This window comes from Ursus arctos, unplaced genomic scaffold, assembly GCF_023065955.2.
Source record: "Ursus arctos isolate Adak ecotype North America unplaced genomic scaffold, UrsArc2.0 scaffold_5, whole genome shotgun sequence".
Taxonomy (NCBI): Eukaryota; Metazoa; Chordata; class Mammalia; order Carnivora; family Ursidae; genus Ursus; species Ursus arctos.
This window is the reverse complement of record NW_026623067.1, coordinates 5,399,388-5,419,591: the sequence shown is the minus strand read 5'-3', so window position 1 is coordinate 5,419,591 and position 20,204 is coordinate 5,399,388. Positions and strand designations below refer to the sequence as shown.

Below are 20,204 nucleotides of genomic sequence, written 5' to 3'. Positions count from 1 at the left end.
TAGAATGGCCGTCCTCAAAAAAAGAAGAAATAACCAGTGTTGCTGCAGTTTTGGAGAAAAGGGAGGTCTAATGCACTCTTAGTGGGAATGCAAATTGGTGCGGCCACTATGGAAAACAATATGGCAGTTTTTCTCAACAAAATAGAAATATGTGATCCAGCAACTCTATTTCTGTATATTAAACAAAATATAATAATAAAAAATTACTAATTTAATAAGATACATGCACTCCCATGTTCATTGTAACATAGTTATAGTAGCCAAGATATGGAAAAAAAAAGTGTCAGTTGATGGATGAATGGATAAAGAGATGTGGTATTGGTATATATATATATATATATATATATATATATATATATTCTACTCAGCCATAAAAAGAAGAATAAAATATTCCTACCAATACCTGTGACTAATTTCAAATTTTTACAGCTGGGAGTTTAATCTGCCTAATTCCATTTTAATATTTTACTCATCCCTGTAGTTACTTCCTCTCTGGCAAAGTGTTTTCTGTACTTACGAGTATGTTTCTGTTTTTGTTCATTTGCTCATTTGTATTATTATTATTATTATTTAGATTCCACATATTATATTTGAAATCATACGGTATTTGTCTTACCATGTCTGGCTTATTTCTTTTTTATTTTAATTTTGACTTATTGAAATGCCTACTATGAACTAACATTTTAAAAACATTTTAATCAGAAGGGGGAATGAAGCATGAGAGACTAGGGACTCTGAGAAACAAACTGAGGGCTTCAGAGGGGAGGGGCTGGGGGAATGGGATAGGCTGGTGGTGGGTAGTAAGGAGGGCACATATTGCATGGTGCACTGGGTGTTATACGCAACTAATGAATCATGGAACTTCACATAAAAAACTAGGGATGTACTGTATGGTGACTAACATAATATAATAAAAAATATTATTATAAAAAATTTAAAAAAGAAAAAAGAATAAAATAAAAACATTTTTTATTTAAATTCAATTAATAAATATATAATGTATTATTGGTTTCAGGGGTACAGGCTTGTGATTCACCAGTCTCATATAATACCCAGTGCACATTACATCATGTGCCCCCCTTAATGGTCATCACCCAGTTACTCCTTCCCCCAACCCCCTCTCCTCCAACAAGCCTCAGTTTGTTTCTTATGATTAAGAGTCTCTTACAGATTGTCTCCCTCTCTGGTTTTGTCTTGTTTTATTTTTTCCTCTCTTTCACTATGATCCTCTGTTTTGTTTATTAAATTCCATGTATCAGTGAGATCATATGATAATTGTCTTTATCTGATTGACTTATTTCACTTAAGTAATACCCTCTAGTTCCATCCTCGTCATTGCAAATGGCAAGATTTCATTTTTATGGCTGTGTAATATTCCATCGTAGATAGATTTGTAGTATAGATAGCTGATAGATAGCTTATAGATAGATTAAATAGATTAGATAGATAGATAGATAGATAGATAGATAGATAGATAGATAGATTAGATAGATAGATGATAGATAGATAGATAGATAGATAGATAGATAGATAGATAGATAGATAGATACCACATCTTCTTTATCCATTCATCTGCTAATGGACATCTGGGCTTCTTCCAGAATTTGGCTATTGTGGACATTGCTGCCTTAAACATTGGGGTGCAGGTGCCACTTTGTATCACTACATTTGTATCTTTGGGGTAAATATCCAGTAGTGCAATTGCTGGGTCATAGGGTAGCTCTATTTTCAACTTTTTGAGAAACCCCCATACTGTTTTTCACAGTGGTTGCACCAGCTCTCATTCTTACCAAATGAGCAGGAGGGTTCCCCTTTCTCTGTATTCTTTTCAACATCTGTCATTTCCAGACTTGTTAATTTTAGCAATTCTGACTGGTGTGAGGTGGTACCACACTGAGGTTTTTTTTTTTTTTTTTTAAGATTTTATTTATTTATTTGACAGAGAGAGAGAGACAGCCAGCGAGAGAGGGAACACAAGCAAGGGGAGTGGGAGAGGAAGAAGCAGGCTCATAGCGGAGGAGCCTGATGTGGGGCTCGATCCCACAACGCTGGGATCACGCCCTGAGCCGAAGGCAGGCATTTAACCGCTGTGCCACCCAGGTGCCCCCACACTGAGGTTTTGATTTTTATTTCCCTGATACCTAATGATGTTGAGAATTTTTTTTCCATGTGTCTGTTGGTCATTTGTATGTCTTCTTTGGAAAAATGTCTGTTCAGGTCTTCTGCCCATTTCTTGATGGGATTATTTGTTCTTTGGGTGTTGAGTTTGATAAATTCTTTATACATTTTGGATATTAGTCCTTTAGCTGATATGTCATTTGCAAATATCTTCTCCCATTCTCTCAGTTGCCTTTTGGTTTTGTCAACTGTTTCCTTTGCTGCGCAAAAGCTTTTTATCTTGATGAAGTCCCAATAGCTCATTTTTTGCCTTTGTTTCCCTTGCCTTTGGAGATGTGTCTAGCAAAATGTCACTGTGGCTGAGGTTGAAGAGGTTACTGCCTGTGTTCTCATCTAGGATTTTGATGGATTCCTCTCTCACATTGAGGTCTTTTATCCATTTGAGTTTATTTTTGTGTATGGTGTAAGGAAATGGTCCAGTTTCATTCTTCACTTGTGGCTGTCCAATTTTCCTGACACCATTTGTTAAGAAGACTGTCATTTTCCATTGGATATTCTTTCCTGTTTTATCAAAGATTAGTTGACCACAGAGTTTAGGGTCCATTTCTGGATTCTCTATTTTGTTCCATTGAACTATGTGTCTGTTATTGAGCCAATACCATACTGTCTTGATGATTACAGCCTTGTAATAGAGCCTGAAGACCGGCATTGTGATGCCACCAGCCTTGGTTTACTTCTTCAAAACTGGCTATTTTCAACATATGACTATTTGAATCTTTTCTGGTTCCATACAAATTTTAGGATTATTTGTATCAGCTCTGTGAAAAATGTTTGATGCTATTTTGATAGGGGTTGCTGTGTCTGGCTTACTTCAGTTAGAATAATAAACTCTAGGCCCATTAACATTCTTATAAATGGCAGGCTCTCATTCTTGTTTATGGCTGAGTAATTATCATCTATCTATCTATCTATCTATCTATCTATCTATCTATCATCTATCTATCTATCATCTATCTAATCTATCCATCTATCATCTAATTTTTTATCTACCATTTATCTATCCATCTATCATCTATCATTTATTTATCACCTGTCTATCCATCCATCCAACCCTCTGTATATTATTTATTTTCTATGTATTCATCTGTCAATGACCACTTGGATTGCTTCCACACCTCACCATTCTAAGTAATGCTTCAATAAACATGGGAGTTTATGTATCTTTTCAAATTAGTGGATACCCAGTAGTGGAATTACTGGATTTCTATTTTAAAGTTTCTGAGGAATCTCCATACTGCTTTCCACAGTGGCTGCACCAATTTATATTCTCACCAACAGTGCATGAGAGTTCCCTGTTCTCTACAACCTCACCAACACTGTTTATTACTTCTTTTTCTTATACTATTCATTCTGGCATGTGCGAGATGCTATCTCATTGCAGTTTTGATTTCCATTTCCCTGGTGATTAGTAATGTTAAGCATTTTTTCCACCGTCTGTTGGCCATTTGTATGTCCTCTTTGGAAAAATATTTTCAGGTCCCCTGCCCACTTTTTTTTTTTAAGAATTTATTTATTTATTTATTTATTTATTTATTTATTTATTTATTTATTTGACAGAGAGAGATGGCCATCGAGAGAGGGAACACAAGCAGAGGGAGTGGGAGAGGAAGAAGCAAGCTCCTAGTGGAGGAGCCTGATGTGGGGCTCGATCCCAGAGCACCAGGATCACGCCCTGAGCTGAAGGCAGATGCTTAATGATTGCGCCACCCAGGCTCCCCTCCCCTGCCCACTTTTAATGAGATTTTTTTTTGGAGAGCGTGTTTAATTTTTTGAGGGCACATGTTCTGATGAGCACTGGGTGTGATACATAACCAATGAATCAAAGAACACTGCATCAAAACTAATGATGTATTATACAGTGGCTAACTGAATATATATATACCCTTTACTAAATATATCTTTTTCATTTATCTTCTCCCATTCACTAGGTTGCCTTTGGTTTGGGGGATATTTCTTTTTTTTTTACTGTTTTGTTGTTGTTGTCGTCATCATTGTTTCATATTGTTTTGTTTTGTTTTATTCAAGTAAAATTAATGTACAATGTTATATTAGTTTCAAGTGTACAATATAATGATTCAAAATTCTATACATTTTTCAGTGCTTATTAAGATAAGTGTACTCATAATCTCATTTATTCACTTCAGTCTTTTGATTTTGTTGATTTTCTTTGGTGTGCAAATCTTATTTGACATAGTCCCAATAGTTTATTTTTGCTTTTGTTTCCATTGAGTAGGAAGATACATCTAGAAAAATGTTAAGGAAATCTCTAGAGTATTCCTGTCTATGTTTTTTTAAGGTATGTTATGGTTTCAGATCATATATTCAGATTTTTAACTTATTCTGGGTCTATTTTTTTCTGTATAGTGTAAGAAAGTGGTCCAGTTTTACTCTTTTGCATGTAACTGTCAAGTTTTTGCAACATACTTATCAAAGAGACAATCTGTTTCCCCATTGTTTGCTGTAGATTAATTGAACATATCAGTGTGTTTTTATTTCTGGGATCTTTATCCTGTTCCATTTTGTAGGTCTATTTTTATGTCATTACCAAACTGTTTTTATCACAACAACTTTGTGATGTGTCTTGAAAGGGATTATTATATAACCAGCTGTTTTGGTTTTCTCAAACTTGCTTTGCTATTTGGGGTCTTTTGTGGCTTCAATTATTTGTTATTGTTCTCTGAAAAACCTATTGTTATTTTTACAGGGATTGCATTGAATTTGTAGATTTCTTTGGGGCATATGGACATTTGGACAATATCAATTTTTCTAATCCATGAGTGTGGTATATCTTTTGCACTTGCTTGTATCATCTTTATTTCGTTAATCTTTTACAGTTTTCAGAGTACAGGTTAATCACCTCCTAGGTTAAGCTTATTTCTAAGTATTTTATTTTTCTCAACCAATTATAAATGAAATGTATTTCTTTTAAATTTCTTTTCTGCTACTTCATTATCAATTTATAGCAGTGAAAAATGTTTCTGTATATTAATTTTAATCCTGTGACTAATGAATTTCTTTTTTAGTTCTAATAGTTTTTTGGTGGAGTCTTTAGGGTTTATATCTATAGTATCCTCTCATCTACAGATACTGACAATGTTACATCTACCTTTCCAATCTGAATGTTTTTTTTTCTTTCTTGTCAGATTGCTGCAGCTAAAACTTCCAATATTATGTTAAATAAAAGTGATGAGAGTAAAATCATCATCTTGTTCCTGATCTTAGAAGAAAGCTTTCAGCTTCTACCCATTGAGTACAATGTCAGTGATGGGTTTATCATATATGGCCTTATTATGTAAAGTATGTTTTCTCTAAACTGAATTCATTGAGAATATTTATCATAAATGTTGAATTTTGTCAAATGCAGCTTCTGCATCTATTGAGGTAATCATATGGTTTTATTCTCAACATTGTTAATGTGCTGTATAAAAATGATTTATTTGTAGATATTGAATTATTCTTGCATCTATTAAGTGTATTCCACTAGATGATGGTGAATGATCCTTGTAATTTATTGTTGCATTTTTTTTCTAATATTTTGTTGAAGATTTTTCATCTATGTTCATTAGGGATATTGGCCTGTAGTTTGCTGTTGCTCTTGTAGTGTTATTGTTTGGTTTTGGTATTAGGTTGATGCTGACCAAGTGGAAAAATTTGGAATATATTTTTTCTCTTCTATTTTTGGAATAGTTTGAAGAGAACAGGTATTAACTCATTAAAATGTTTAGTAGAATCTCTGTGAATTCATCTTGTCTTGAACTTGTGTTTGTTGGGAGATTTTAATTATTGATTCAATTTTATTACTAATAACTGGTGAGTTCAAATTGTCTATTTCTTCCAGATTCACTTTTGAGGTACTTCATGTTTCCAGAAATTTATCGTTTGTCTAGGTCAACCAATTTATCATATGTTTTTTCATTGTATTATCTTATAATTATTTCTATTTCTGTGGTGTTGGTTTTTATTTCCCCTCATTCATTTCTGATTTTTACTTATTTGAGTCATTGCTCTTTTTTTTTTTTCCCTTGATGACTCTGGCTAAAGGTTTGTTAATGTTTCTTATCAAAAAATCAGCCCCTGGTTTCATTGATTTTTTTCCTCTTTCTTTTTTTCTTTTTTCTTTTCTCTTCCCTTAGTTTCTATTTCATGTATTACATTCTGATATTATTTCCTCCCTTCTACTAGGTTTGGACTTTGTTTTTTTCTTCTTCTAGTTCCTTCAGGTTAAGATTAAATTGTTTATTATTTGAGTTTTTCTTGTTTCTTGAGATAAGCATGCATTGCTGTAGGATTCTCTAGTAGAAATTTTTTCACTGCGTCCCAAAAATTCTGGACAATTTGGTTTCATTTTCATTAGTCTACATGTGTATATTTATTTCTTTTATTTCTTCATTGACTTTTTTTTTAATGGCTTGCTATTTAGCCTCCACACATTTGTGCTATTTCTGGTTTATTCTGTTATTTATTTTCATTTTTCAATGGTTTGGGTTGAAAAAGATGCTCGATGTAATTTGAATCTCCTTAAATTTATTGAGACTATTTTTTTGGCATAACATGTGATCTATCCTGGAGAATGTTCCATGTGCACTTTAGAAAAAGGTATATTCGGCTGGTTTGGGATGGAATATTCTGTGTATATCTATTAAGTCCTCTGATCTGACATGTCATGTGAAACTTCTGCTTTCTAATTAATTTTCTGTCTGGATAATCTATCCATTGATATAAGAGGAGTATGGCTAACCAGATGATGGGCATTAAGGAGAGCACATGATATGATGAACACTGGGTGTTCTATGCAACTGAAGAATTAATGAACCTTACATCTGAAACTAATGATATATTATATGTTGGCTAATTGAATTTAAATAAAAAAGACATAAGGTGAACAAATAGATTTAAAAAATTTTCATCTTTATGCTGCCTATAAGAGATTCACTTTCGGTATAAAAACACCTACAGTCTGAAAGTGAGAAGGTGGAAAAAGATAATTCATGCGAATGGAAGTGAAAAAAAAAAAGTTGTAGCAATATGTATATCTAACAAAATAGACATTAAACGAAGACTGTTGCAAAAGACAAAGATTATTACATAATGCTAAAGGGATTAATCTAACACAAAGATATAACAGTTGGAAATATTTGTGTATCTAATACAACAGCTCCTAAATACATAAAGCAAACATTAAGAGACTAAAGGAAGAAAATGACAGTAATGCAGTAATAGTTGGGGAATTTAACACCCTATTAGCATCAATTATTAGGTCATCCAGACCCAAAATCCACAATGAAGCAATGGCTTTGAATGACACATTAGACCAAGTGAATTTAACAGATACCTACAGGAGATTCTATTCAAAACCAGGAGAATATGCATTCTTCTCAGTTAAACGTGGCACATTCTCTAGGATAGATCATGTGTATAAGACACGAAACAAGTTTCTTTTTTAAGAGAATTGAAATAATATCAAATATCTTTTCTTTTTTATTTTAATGTTTTTTTTTATTATATTATGTTAGTCACCATACAGTACATCCCTGGTTTCTGATGTAAAGTTCGATGATTCATTAGTTGCAGAAATATCTTTTCTAATCACAACAATATGAAACTAAAAATCAATTACAAGGAAAAACTGGAAAAAATATGGAGGTTAAACAACCTGCTATCAAACAAGCAATGGGTCAAACATGAGATTTAAAATAAATATACATAGAGACAAATAAAAATTTAAACAGAAATGTCCAAAGACGTTAGGTGAAACAAAAGCAATTTTATGAGGGAAGTTTATAGTGATATAAGCCTACTTCAAGAAACAAACAAAAATCTCAAATAACCTAATTTTACACAAAAATGAATGAGAAAAGAATATCAAACACAGCCCAATCTTAATGACAAGACTGGGAAACAAACTGAGGGCTTCAGAGGGGAGGGGGTGGGGGAATGGAATAGGCTGGTGATGGGTATTAAGGAGGGCACGTATTGCATGGTGCACTGGGTGTTATACGCAAGTAACGAATCATGGAACTTTACATCAAAAACTAGGGATGTACTGTATGGTGACTAACATAACAATAAAAAAATTGTATACAAATATACAGTGGGGAATGAAGATCTTTTTGTTTTTACTTTTACAAATTTTAAATCCAATAGTTAACATACAGTTAAGAGAGTATTAGATTAGATTAGATTAGATTAGATTAGATTAGATTAGATTCAGGTGTACATCGATGCTATTTATTACTCAGTACTCATCAAGATAAGTGTACTCTTGCCTTAAATATGACAGCAGTTTATGCCATGTAAATTATTACCTCAAAGTTGAGGTAACAATTAAAAAAGAAGATAAATTTATTTTTAATCCCCTTCACCTATTTCACCCATCTCCTACCTACATCCCCTCTGGTGACCATCAGATTGTTCTCTATAATAAAAGTTTTCTTTGTTTTGATTTTTTTTTGTTTTTGTCTTTTATTCTCTTTGTTCATTTGTTTTGTTTCTTAAATTCCACATATAAGTGAGATTATGGTATTTGAATTTCTCTGATTGACTTGATTCACTTAACACTATAGTCTCTAGATCCAATCATGTTGTTGTGAATGGCATGATTTCATTATAATTTATGGCTAAGTAATATTCCATTGCATATATTTCTTCACCATTCATCTAATCATGGATAATTGAGCTGCTTCCATACTGCAATAAACATAAGGGTGTATATGACTTTTACTGGCTGTGGATTTACTGGATGATACAGCAGTTTGTTTGTTTGTTTGTTTGTTTGTTTATTGGAACTTCCATACTGTTTACTACAGTGACATCACCAGTTCACGTTCCCACCACAGTGGATAAGGGTCTTTTTCGCTCCACATCCTCATTAACAATTCTTTTTTTTTTTTTTAAAGATTTTATTTATTTATTTGACAGAGATAGAGACAGCCAGTGAGAGAAGGAACACAAGCAGGGGGAGTGGGAGAGGAAGAAGCAGGCTCATAGTGGAGGAGCCTGATGTGGGGCTCGATCCCATGATGCCGGGATCACGCCCTGAGCCGAAGGCAGACGCTTAACCGCTGTGCCACCCAGGCGCCCCCTCATTAACAATTCTTATTTCTTGTGTTTTTTATTTTAAACATTCAGAGAAGTGTGAGGTGACATCTGTTTGTGTTTTTGATTTGCATTTTCCTGATGATTGGAAATTTGGGACATCTTTTCAAATGTCTGTTGATCATCTGTATGTCTTCTTTGGAGAAATGTCTGTTCATGTCTTCTATCATTTCTCATTGGACTGTTTGTTTTTTTAGTGTTGAGTGATATAAGATCTTTCAAATATTTTGGATACTAACCCATTATCAGATATGTCATTTTCACATATCTTCTCCCATTTGGTAGATTGCCTTTTAGTTTTGTATATTATTTCCTTCCCTATGCAGAAGCTTTTTATGTTGATGTAGTCCCAATAGTTTATTTTTGTGTTGATTTCCCTTGGCTCAGGAGACATATCTAAAAAAAACATTGCTATGGGGGGCCTCGGTGGCTCAGTCGTGAAGCATCTGCCTTCAGCTCAGGTCAGCCTGCTTCTCCCTCTCCCACTCTGCCTGCTTGTGTTCCATCTCTCACTGTATCTCTCTCTGTCAAATAAGTAAAATCTTAAAAAAAAGAAAGAAAAACATTGCTATGGCCAATGTCAGAGAAACTGCTGTCTGTGCTCTATACTAGGATATTTATGGTTTCAGGTCTCAATTTAAGTTTGTAATCCATTTTGAGCAATTGTTTGTGTATGGTTTAAGAAATAGTTCAGTTGCATCCTATTGCATAAAAGGATGTCCAGATTTCCCAAATCTATTTGTTGAAGAGCTTGTATTTTTCCCATTAGATATCCTTTCCTGTTTTGTCAAAGATTAATCAACCATATTATTATGGGATTACTTCATTCTGTTATGTTCCATTGATCTATGTGTCTATTTTTGTGCCAGTACCATACTATATTATTTCGTACAACTTTGTAGTTTATCTTGAAATTTGGAATTGTGAAAACTCAAGGTTTGCTTTTCTTTTTCAAGGTTGCTTTGGCTATTTGGGGTCTTTTGTGTTTCCTTACACATTTTAGAATTGTTTGTTCTACTTCTGTGAAAAATGCTGTTAGCATTTTGATAGGAATTGCATTAAATCTGCAGATTGCATTGGGTACTACGGACATTTTAACAATACTAATTCTTTCCATCCTTACACATGGTTTATCTTTCTATTTGTTTGTGTAATCTTTAATTATTTCCATCAGTTTTCAGAGTACAGATCTTTCATCTCTTCCTTAAGCTTATTCTTAGGTTTTTTATTATTGTTGGTGAAATTGTAATTGGGATGGACTTTTAAAATTTTCTCTTTGTTACATCTTTATTAGTGTATAGAACTTTAAGGGGTTTCTGTATATTTATTTTGTATCCTATGACCTTAAATAATTTATTTATCAGTTCCAATAGTTTCATTGTGAGTCTTTCTGATTTTTGATATATAGTATTATATCATCTGCAAATAGTGAAAGTTTTACTTTTCCCTTACTATTTTGAATGACTTTTGTTCCCTTTCCCTCTTTTTTGTTTTCAAGGTGTTTTGTTTTGTTTTGTTTTAATTCCAGTTAGTCAACATATAGCATAATAATTAGTTTCAGGAGTAGAATTTAGTGATTTGTCACTTACATTTAAATCCAATACTCATCACAAGTGTCCTCCTTAATCCCTATCACCCGTTTAACCCACCATTCTGTCCACCTCCCCTCCAGCAACGTGCAGTTTGTTCTCTATAGTTGAGTGTGTTTTATGGTTTGCCTTTCTCTCTTTTTTCCCCTATGTTCATCTATTTTGTTACTTACATTCCACATATAAGCAAAATCATTTGACATTTATCTTTCTCTGACTTATTTTGCTTAGCATAATACACTCTCTTTCTTCTTGTCTTATTGCTGAGGTTACTACTTCCAGCATTGTGTTGAATAAAGTGGTGAGAGTGGACATCCTTGTCTTATTCCTGACCTTAGGAGAAAAGGTCTCAGTTTTTCAACATTGACTATAATGTTAGCTGTGTGTTTTTCATATGTGGCCTTTATTATGTTGGGGCATCTTCCCTTTAAACCCATTTGTTGAGGATTTTTATCACGGATGAATGCAGTACTTTGTCAATTTTTTTCTGCATCTATTGAAATGATCATATGGATTTTATATACCATGTTGAGTGACTTGTGAATATTGAACCACATTTGCCTCCCAGGCATAAATTTCACTTGATCATGATGAATGATTTTTAATGTATTTTGTATTTGTTTTCATAATATTTTGTTGAGAAATTTTGCAACTATGTTTATCAGAGGCATTGGCCTGTAGTTCTCTCTTTTTTTCTGTAGTATTTTTGTCTGGTTCTGGTATCAGGGTAATGGAGGCATCATAGAAAGAATTTGGAAGCTTTCCTTCTATTTTTGGAACAAGGAGAGAAAAAGAGATATTAACTATTTTTAAAAGTTTGGTACGATTCACCTGTGGAGCTATCTGGTCTTGGACTTTTGTTTGTTAGGAGATTTATGATTACCATTTCAATTCCACTGCTAATAATCAACCTGTTGAAATTGTCTATTCCTTCCTGATTCAACTTTGGATGTTCACATTTTTTCCTAGGAATTTATCCATTCTTCTAGGTTGTCCAATTAAGGCATAAAGATTCTCATAATATTCTCTAAAATTGTTTGTATTTTGGGGTGTTCATTGTTATTTCTCCTCTCTCACTTCTGATTTTGTTTATATGAGTACTCTCTGTTTCATTTATTTATTTATTTAAAAATTTTTTTGATAAGTCCGATGAAAGGTTTATCAATTTTGTTGATCTTTTCAGGAAACTAGAGCATGGTTTCATTGAACGGTAATTGATAATTTAGTCCCTATTTCATGTAGGAACTAATTCTTCACTAATCTTTACTATTTACTTCTTTCCACAGGTTTAGGGTTTTATTTTGTTTTGTTTTTGTTTTTTTTTTTTTTTCCCTATCTCCTTTAGGTTTAGGTTAGTTTGTTTATTGAGATTTTTCTTTTCTCTTGAGGTAGGCCTGCATTGCTATAACCTTCCATCTTAGAACATCTATTGATGCATCCCAAAGACTTTGGATCATTGTGTTTCATTTTTATTTCTCTCCATATAATTGTTGACTTCCTCTTTGATTTCTTGTTTTAGCCATTCACTATTTAGTAGCATGTTATTTACCCTACATGTATTTATGCTCTTTCAAGATATTTTCTTATGTTTGATATTTAGTTTTGTAGTGTTGTGGTTGGAAAAGATGCATGGTATGATTTCAATTTTTTGTTTGTTTAATTTGTTGAGACTTGTTTTTTCAATTATTTTTTAATTTAAATTCAATTGGCCAACATATAGTAAATCATTAGGTTTTGATGTAATGTTCAACGGTTCATTAGTTGTGTATAACACCCAGTGCTCATCACATCATGTGCCCTCCTTAATGTCCATCACCCTGTTGAAACTTGTTTTGTGGCCTACCATATGATCTTTCCTGGACAGTGTTCCATGAACACTTGAAATAATGTGGATCCTGCTCTTTTAGGATAAAATGTTCTGAATATATCTATTAGATTTACCTGATCCAATGTGTCATTCAAAGATACTGTGTCCTTGTTGATTTTCTGTTTTGACGATCTATTGATGTAAGTAGGGTGTTAAATTCCTCTGTTATTATTGTGTTACTCTTTCTTATTTGTTATTAACTGCTCTATGTGTTTGGTTGCACCCATGTTGGGTGAATAAATATTTACAAGTATCTTCTTTTTTATCATTCCCTTTATGATTATAAAATGTCTTTCCTTGTCTCTTACTAAAATCTGTTTCAAAGTCGATTTTTTCCTATATAGGTATTTTTACCTTGGTTTTCTTTTCACAACCATTTGCATGATAAATGCTTCTCAATCCCTTCACTTTAGGTCTGCAGGTGTCTTTATGTTTAAAATGAATCTCTTGGAGTTAGCATATAGATGGGTCTTGCTTTTTACCCATTCTGTCACTCCATGTCTTTTGTTTGGAGCATTTAATCTATATATTTTTCAAAGTAGCTATTGATAAGAATGTATTTATTGCCAATTATTACTTGTTTATGGCTGTTTGTAGTTCTCAGTTTCTTTCTTGTCTTGTTCTCATCTCTCATTGTTAATTTTATTTCTTTAGTGATATATTTGGATTCCTTTGCCTTTGCTTTTTGAATATCTATTACTGGTTTTTGATGTTTTGTTACTATTAAGTTTGCATAACCTCTTCTTTATATGGCCATCTATATTAACTTGATGGTCATTTAAGTTTGAAACCATTCTTTAATTTTATCTCCCTTATATTTTAGATATATGTTGTCATACTTTATATCCTTTTATTTTGTGAGTACTTTGAATAATTTTTATAGATATACTTACTATCTGCTTTTGTGCTTCCTGCTATTCTTGCTTTTACATATGACCTTTCCTTTCCACTCAGAATGTTTCCTTTAATACTTCTTTCAGGGCTTATTTAGTGGTCATGAATTTCTTTAAATTTTGTTTGTCTGGAAACTCATTACCTCTCTTATTCTGAATGATAACCTTGCTGGATAGAGTATTCTTGGCTGCATTATTTTTTTTTTTTCAGCACTTTGAATGTAACACACCACTACCTTCCAACCTGCAAAGTTTCTGCTGAAAAATAAAATGATAGCTTTATAAGGTTTCCCTTGTATGTGATTGTTTTCCTTTATTTTGCTTATTTTAAGAATTTTTTTCCTTTATCACTTTTTCCATTCTAATTACTATGTGTTTTTGTGTGGACTTCCTTGTGTTTATTTTTTAGGGAGATCTCTGTGCCTCCTGGATCTGGTTTCTGTTTTCTTCCCCACATGTGGAAAATTTTCAGCTACTATTTCTTCAAATAATTTTTCTGCCACCTTTTCTCTCTCTTCTCTTTCCAGAATCCTATAATATGAATTTATCCCTCCCCCCCCCCCAAAGTTCCTGTGTCCTGCTTGTTTTCTTATTACTCTGTCCTCCAGGTCACAAATCCATTCTTCTACTTTATCTAGTCTACTATTTCTTCCATCTAGTGTATTTTAAATTTCATTTATTGAGTTATTTCTGTCTGATTGGTTATGTTTTATGCTTTCTATCTCTTTGTTTAGGTCCTCTGTTGTCCTCCATTCTTCTTGCAAGTCCAGTGAATATCTTTATGATAATTATTTTAAATCCTCTATCAGGCATATTGCTTTTCTACATTTTGCCTAGGTCTCTTTCTGTGAATATGTCCTGTTCTTTCATTTGAGACTTGTTCCTCTATCTCTTCATTTTGCCTAACTCTCTGTCTCTTTCTATGTGTTAGGAAAGTCAGTGATGTCTCCTGAAAATACTGGGTTATGAAGAAGAGATCCTGAAGAGTCCTGAAATGCAGTGTCCCTTGTTCACCAGAACATGCCACTTCAGGTATGTCTCTTATGTATGTTATGTACACCCTGCTGCTGTGGCTAAGCTTCTTCTGCCCTTAGTCCAGCCATCTGCAACGGGTCTCTTTGCCTATTGTGGGCAGGGTTTGCTCCCTGGAGTACAGTAGGCCAGTCTGTAGTCGCCTTGCACTTGAGTTGAGTCATACCAAGCATTTGCCAGAGATACAACAGAACCCAAACTGCAGGGCACTTTCCCTGTTTTGTCCATGAGAAGCTTTCATTGTTGGGCAGTGTCTAGCTGTTAGACCAGCCATCTTCCCCTAACCCACTGCTGAGGCTGCAATCTGATAGTTGTGTGTGGTTATCTTTCCCTCTCCTTAAGAAAAGAGTCACTGTGAAGTGGGGCTGGCCCCTTCAGGGCTGCTTGCATACTGCCAAGCTTGTTGAATCACTTTGGATGGGCTCCAACAGTGTATGGAATTGGTGGATCTGCAGAAAGGCAGGTGGGGTGGTGTGTCAACGGTATTAACAAACTTTGCTTGGGGCTGCTCTGACAGGAGACTTGGAGCTGAGTCCTGGCTGGAGAGGGTATGTCCACAGGATAATGTGAGCAGTTGTGTTAGCAAGTTTAGTAGGGAATGTATGTGCCATGCTGCTTCCAGATGACCATGTGTTTTGGCTACGGGAGATGAAAATTGCACCCTCAGATCCTCTGTTCGCAGAGAAATTTCCCAATGATCCCCGTCCCTCTAGCACACTCTGAGATTAGTAAAAAGAATCTCCCTCCTGCATACTCCAGGTGTTTTTCAAAGTACTGCTTCTATGCTGTGTCTCTGCAGGACTGTTTATTGTGGTGTCTCTTTAAGGGCAAGGAATCAGTTTCTTACTGCACTCCTGGCTCTCCCTGAGCAAAGCCCACTAATTTTTGAAATTCCAAGTTATGGGGGGTGCCTGGGTGGCTCAGTTGTTAAGTGTCGGCCTTCAGCTCAGGGCGTGATCCCAGGGTCCTGGGATTGAGTCTCGCATCAGGCTCCCTGCTATGCTAGGAAGCCTACTTCTTCCTCCCCCACTCCCCCTGCTTGTGTTCCCTCTCTTGCTGGCTGTCCTCTCTCTGTCAAATAAATAAATAAAATCTTAAAGAAAAAAAAGGATTGAAATTCTAAGTTATGTCCCTGTGATTGTAGGAACTTGAAATTCAGTCTCTCTGATTTTCAAAACCAATTGTTATGGGAGATTAATCTTTCCTTTGTGGGCTTCCTGGTGTGAGAGTCCATTTCTCTCCCCACTCCATGCCCACTGTGTCCCTCCCTCTCACAGACATTCCTGTGGATCTGTTTAGATCCTGAGTGTATCTCTGTCCTTTCTACCCTCTTCAGTGTGGCCTTTTCTCTATATTCAGTTGTGGAGAGTTTACTCTGCCAGTCTTCAGGTCATTTTCTTTTCTTTCCTTTTCTTTTTTTTTTTTAATAATAATATTTTTATTATATTATGTTAGTCACCATACAGTACATCCCTGGTTTTTGATGTAAAGTTCCATGATTCATTAGTTGCATATAACACCCAGTGCACCCGTGCCCTCCTTTTCTGAAATATTTAAACTGATGTTAATGTTGTCTAGTTGTATCCATGGGAAGAGGTGAGTTTAGATTTCTCATACCTAACCATCTTCCCTGGAAGCTCAGTAAACAGACTTAAAAAAAAAAAAGTGTTTGGGAAACTGGATAGTCAAATGTAAAATGATGAAACTGGATCACTTTCTTACACCATATACAAAAAACAACAAAACAAAACAAAACAACAAAACCCCAAAATCAAACAAACAAAACAAACAACAAAAAACACAAAATGAGTTCGAGACCTAAATGTGAGACTAAGAACCATATAATTCTTAAGAGAAAACATAGGCAGTAATCACCGGTACATTGGCCTTAAGAACATATTTATGGATATATCCTCTTAGGCAAGAGAAAAAAAAATAAAAAATAAACTACTGGGACTTCACCAAATAACAATAACAACATCAACAAAGGTTTTACAGCAACAGAAACCATCAGAAAAAAAAAAGTCAATCTAATGAATGGGAGGAGATATTTGCAAGTGATATATCTGATAAGGGGTTATTATCCAAAATAAGTAAAGGACATAGATGATTTAACATCATAAAACAAAATATCCAAGTTAAAAATGGGTCAAGCTATTGTGGACAATGCTGCTATGAACATTGCCCACAATAGCTAAATCGTGGAAGGAGCCGAGATGCCCTTCAACAGATGACTGGATTAAGAAGTTGTGGTCCATATATACAATGGAATATTACTCAGCCATCAAAAGGAACAATTTCTCAACATTTGCTGCAACGTGGACGGGGCTGGAGGAGATAATGCTAAGCAAAATAAGTCAAGCAGAGAAAGGAAATTATCATATGGTTTAACTCATTTATGGAACATAAGAAGTAGGAAGATTGGTAGGAGAAGAAAGGGAAGAAGAAAGGGGGGGTAAACAGGAGGGGGAATGAACCATGAGAGACTATGAACTCTGGGAAACAAACTGAGGGCTTCCGAGGGGAGGAGGGAGGGGGAACGGGATAGTCTGGTGGTGGGTATTAAGGAGGGCATGTTTTGCATGGTGCACTGGGTGTTATATGCAAATGATGAATCATGGAACTTTACACCATGGTGACTAACATAATATAATAAAAAATTATTATAAAAATTTAAAAAAATAAAACATTCAACAGAAAAAAAAATGGGTAAAGGACCTGAGTAGACATTTGTTCAAAGAATACGTACAGATGAGAAACAGACATATGGATAGATGCTCAACATCACTAATCATAATGGAAATGCCAATAAAAACTACAATGTAATACCACCTTACACCAGTCAGAATGACTACTAAGCAAAAGATAAGAAATGAGGTGTTGGCAAGAATGTGGAGAAAAGGGAACCCTGGTACACTATTGGTGGGAATGTAAATAGGTGACATCACTGTGAAAAACATTTTGAAGGCTCCTCCTAAATTAAAATTAGTAATGTCATACGATCCAGTAATTCCACTTATTTGTATTTCCTCATAGAAAATGAAAACAATACTTTGAAAAGATACACCCTTATATTTATTGCTGCATTATCTATAACAATCAATATAGGGATGCAACCCCCGTGTCCACTGATAGATTGATAATGGTGTGTGTGTGTGTGTGTGTGTGTGTGTGTGTGTTGCAATATTACTCAGCCACGGGAAACAATGAGGTCTTGCCATTTGCAACAACATGGATGGAAGGTATTATGCTATGTGAAATAAGTCAGACAAATACAAATACCATATGATGCCACTTATATGTGGAATCTAAAACAAACAAAAAACCCAAAAGCACATACTTTCAAATCCAGAGAACAAACTGGTGGTTTCCAATGGGCTGGTGGTGGGAGAATGAGCAAAATATGTCATGGTGATTAATAAGTACTAAATTTCAAGTTAGAATATTAGTGACTATATTCCCTTTGTTCTTTTTATCTCCATGACTTAAAATTTTCTAATAACATTGTATGGTGACTCTGCTTATCACAGTGAGCACTGAGTAATGTATACAATTGTTAATATGTTGTACACCTGACAGTAATATTGCACTGCCTGTCAGTTTTATTTCAATAATAGTCTAATTTATTTTCCTAAAGGAAACATCAACCTGGATAAAACAATACTTCTTGGAAAAGGAACGTCTTTTTCTTTTGTTCTACTCTTAGATTAGAGTGATGTTCAGTCAAAAATTAGAAGAAGCATCCACTGTCTTCTTTGTCTCTGTGATGGTAAAATATAATGACAATAATCCTTTTCCACCTTTGTGGGTGCTTTAAGAAACAGTATATATGTTTCCATCTATTTGTTACCAAAGCCTTTTTATTCAAATATTTCTATTAATGCATCTCTTTACTGAACTCAATTGTTTTGTTTCAAACACAATAAGTTGATTGACGATTTAATAACTGATTTCTAAAATAATCTATGTCTCTAAATAGACATTCTGCATAGCTGAAGAAAACTTCAAGCCAGGGACTTTGATTTTCATACTGCTATCTGGTTTTAGATATGAAGCATGACAGTGATATTTTTTGAACTATTTTGATATTAGATACTTTCCCAGGGTCTTCTTTATAGCCCCCACAACTTCCTTGTTTCTCAGGCTATAAATTAAAGGGTTCAGCATGGGGGTGAGGATAGTGTAGATCATGGAGAGACCTTGATCCAGTGCTGGCGTGTGGGAAGAGCCAGGTGTCATGTACACAACTATCGCTGGTCCCAGGTAAAGACTCACTACAATAAGGTGAGAAAAGCATGTGGACAGGGATTTTTTCCTCCCCTCAGGAGAGTTTATTCTGAGAACAGCGAGGAAAATCCGAATATAAGAAGTCACTATTAAGCTAAAGGGGGTGAGTATAAATATGATACTTACCATAAACAACACCATCTCATAATCTGAAGTGTCCTCACAGGATAGCTTCAGGATGGCTGGTATCTCACAGAAGAAGTGATTTATTTTCTTCAGACCACAAACGGGAAAATGCATGGTGTAGGTGGTTTGAATGAGTGAATTTAGAGCAGCCCCAGTCCATGATGCCACTGCCATTAGCAAGCAGACTTTAGAGTTAATAATGATCCTGTAGCGAAGGGGGTTACAAACAGCCACAAACCGGTCATAGGACATAAAGGTTAAGAGGAGACACTCAGCGCCACCTAGAGTCAGGCAGAAGAACATCTGGACTCCACAGCCAATGCGAGAGATGCTGCGCTTCCCTAAGGAATAGTTGATGACCATCTTAGGAACCAAGCTGGAAATGTAGAACAAATCAATGATGGAAAGCTGGCTGAGAAAGAAGTACATGGGAGTGTGGAGGTGGGAGTCCACCCAGATCAGAAAGATGAGGATGGAGTTCCCTGTGAGGGTAATGAGGTAGACCAGAAGGATGAGGTAGACCAGGAGACTGGCATATTGGAACTCAGGGAAGAGGCCCAAGAGGATGAAATCTGTAGTGGATGTGTCATTTATTTTTGCCATATCTCAGCTTCATTGGTAGCAGCTGATGTGTGGTAAGAGGAAAGTATAAGCCATCTGTTAAATCTTATGCCCTGTTATGAGCCTTTGATTTTAGACTTGGTTTATTTTTTCCTATCTATTCTTTCTTCAATATCTTCACAGACCCAAATGACATTTAAAACATCTTGAGAAACTTTGACGTTGGAGAACATATGAAGATTTGGGGAGAGTGGCACACTTGGAGAAAGCATAGAATCTCTGTGTTCTTTCCTACATACATTACCCTACACATCTCTTTCATCTAGATGTTAATCTATATCCTTTACTTTATCTTTTTATAATAAACTGGTAATCCAGTTAAAAATCTTGAAGTTTGAAAGTATTAAACTTTTTATTTGATAACTATTATATGTGATTATTTCACTCCACTATGTAAAATTTGTTTCATATCAACATAATTATAGTACTCACTCAAGAATTTGAAATCCATGATTTGGAATTTCCTGAGTAAAAGAGTCTTCATTATTTTTTGGTCTCACTTTAGTTTTACACTTG

At 34.7% G+C, this 20,204-nt stretch overlaps 1 protein-coding gene across 1 annotated transcript; it reads right to left on the bottom strand.

The window, feature by feature from the left end:
- Window positions 1-18,731: 18,731 nt before the first annotated feature.
- LOC113261848 (olfactory receptor 2T27-like) lies at window positions 18,732-19,670 on the bottom strand. The gene has a single exon (XM_026508170.3). It carries the CDS (start codon window positions 19,668-19,670, stop codon window positions 18,732-18,734), a length of 939 nt encoding a protein of 312 aa, XP_026363955.3.
- Window positions 19,671-20,204: the final 534 nt, after the last annotated feature.

Bases quoted from the DNA above. Each gene is read 5' to 3' on its own strand.
- LOC113261848 (XM_026508170.3), bottom strand. From the start codon at position 19,670: ATGGCAAAAATAAATGACACATCCACTACAGATTTCATCCTCTTGGGC.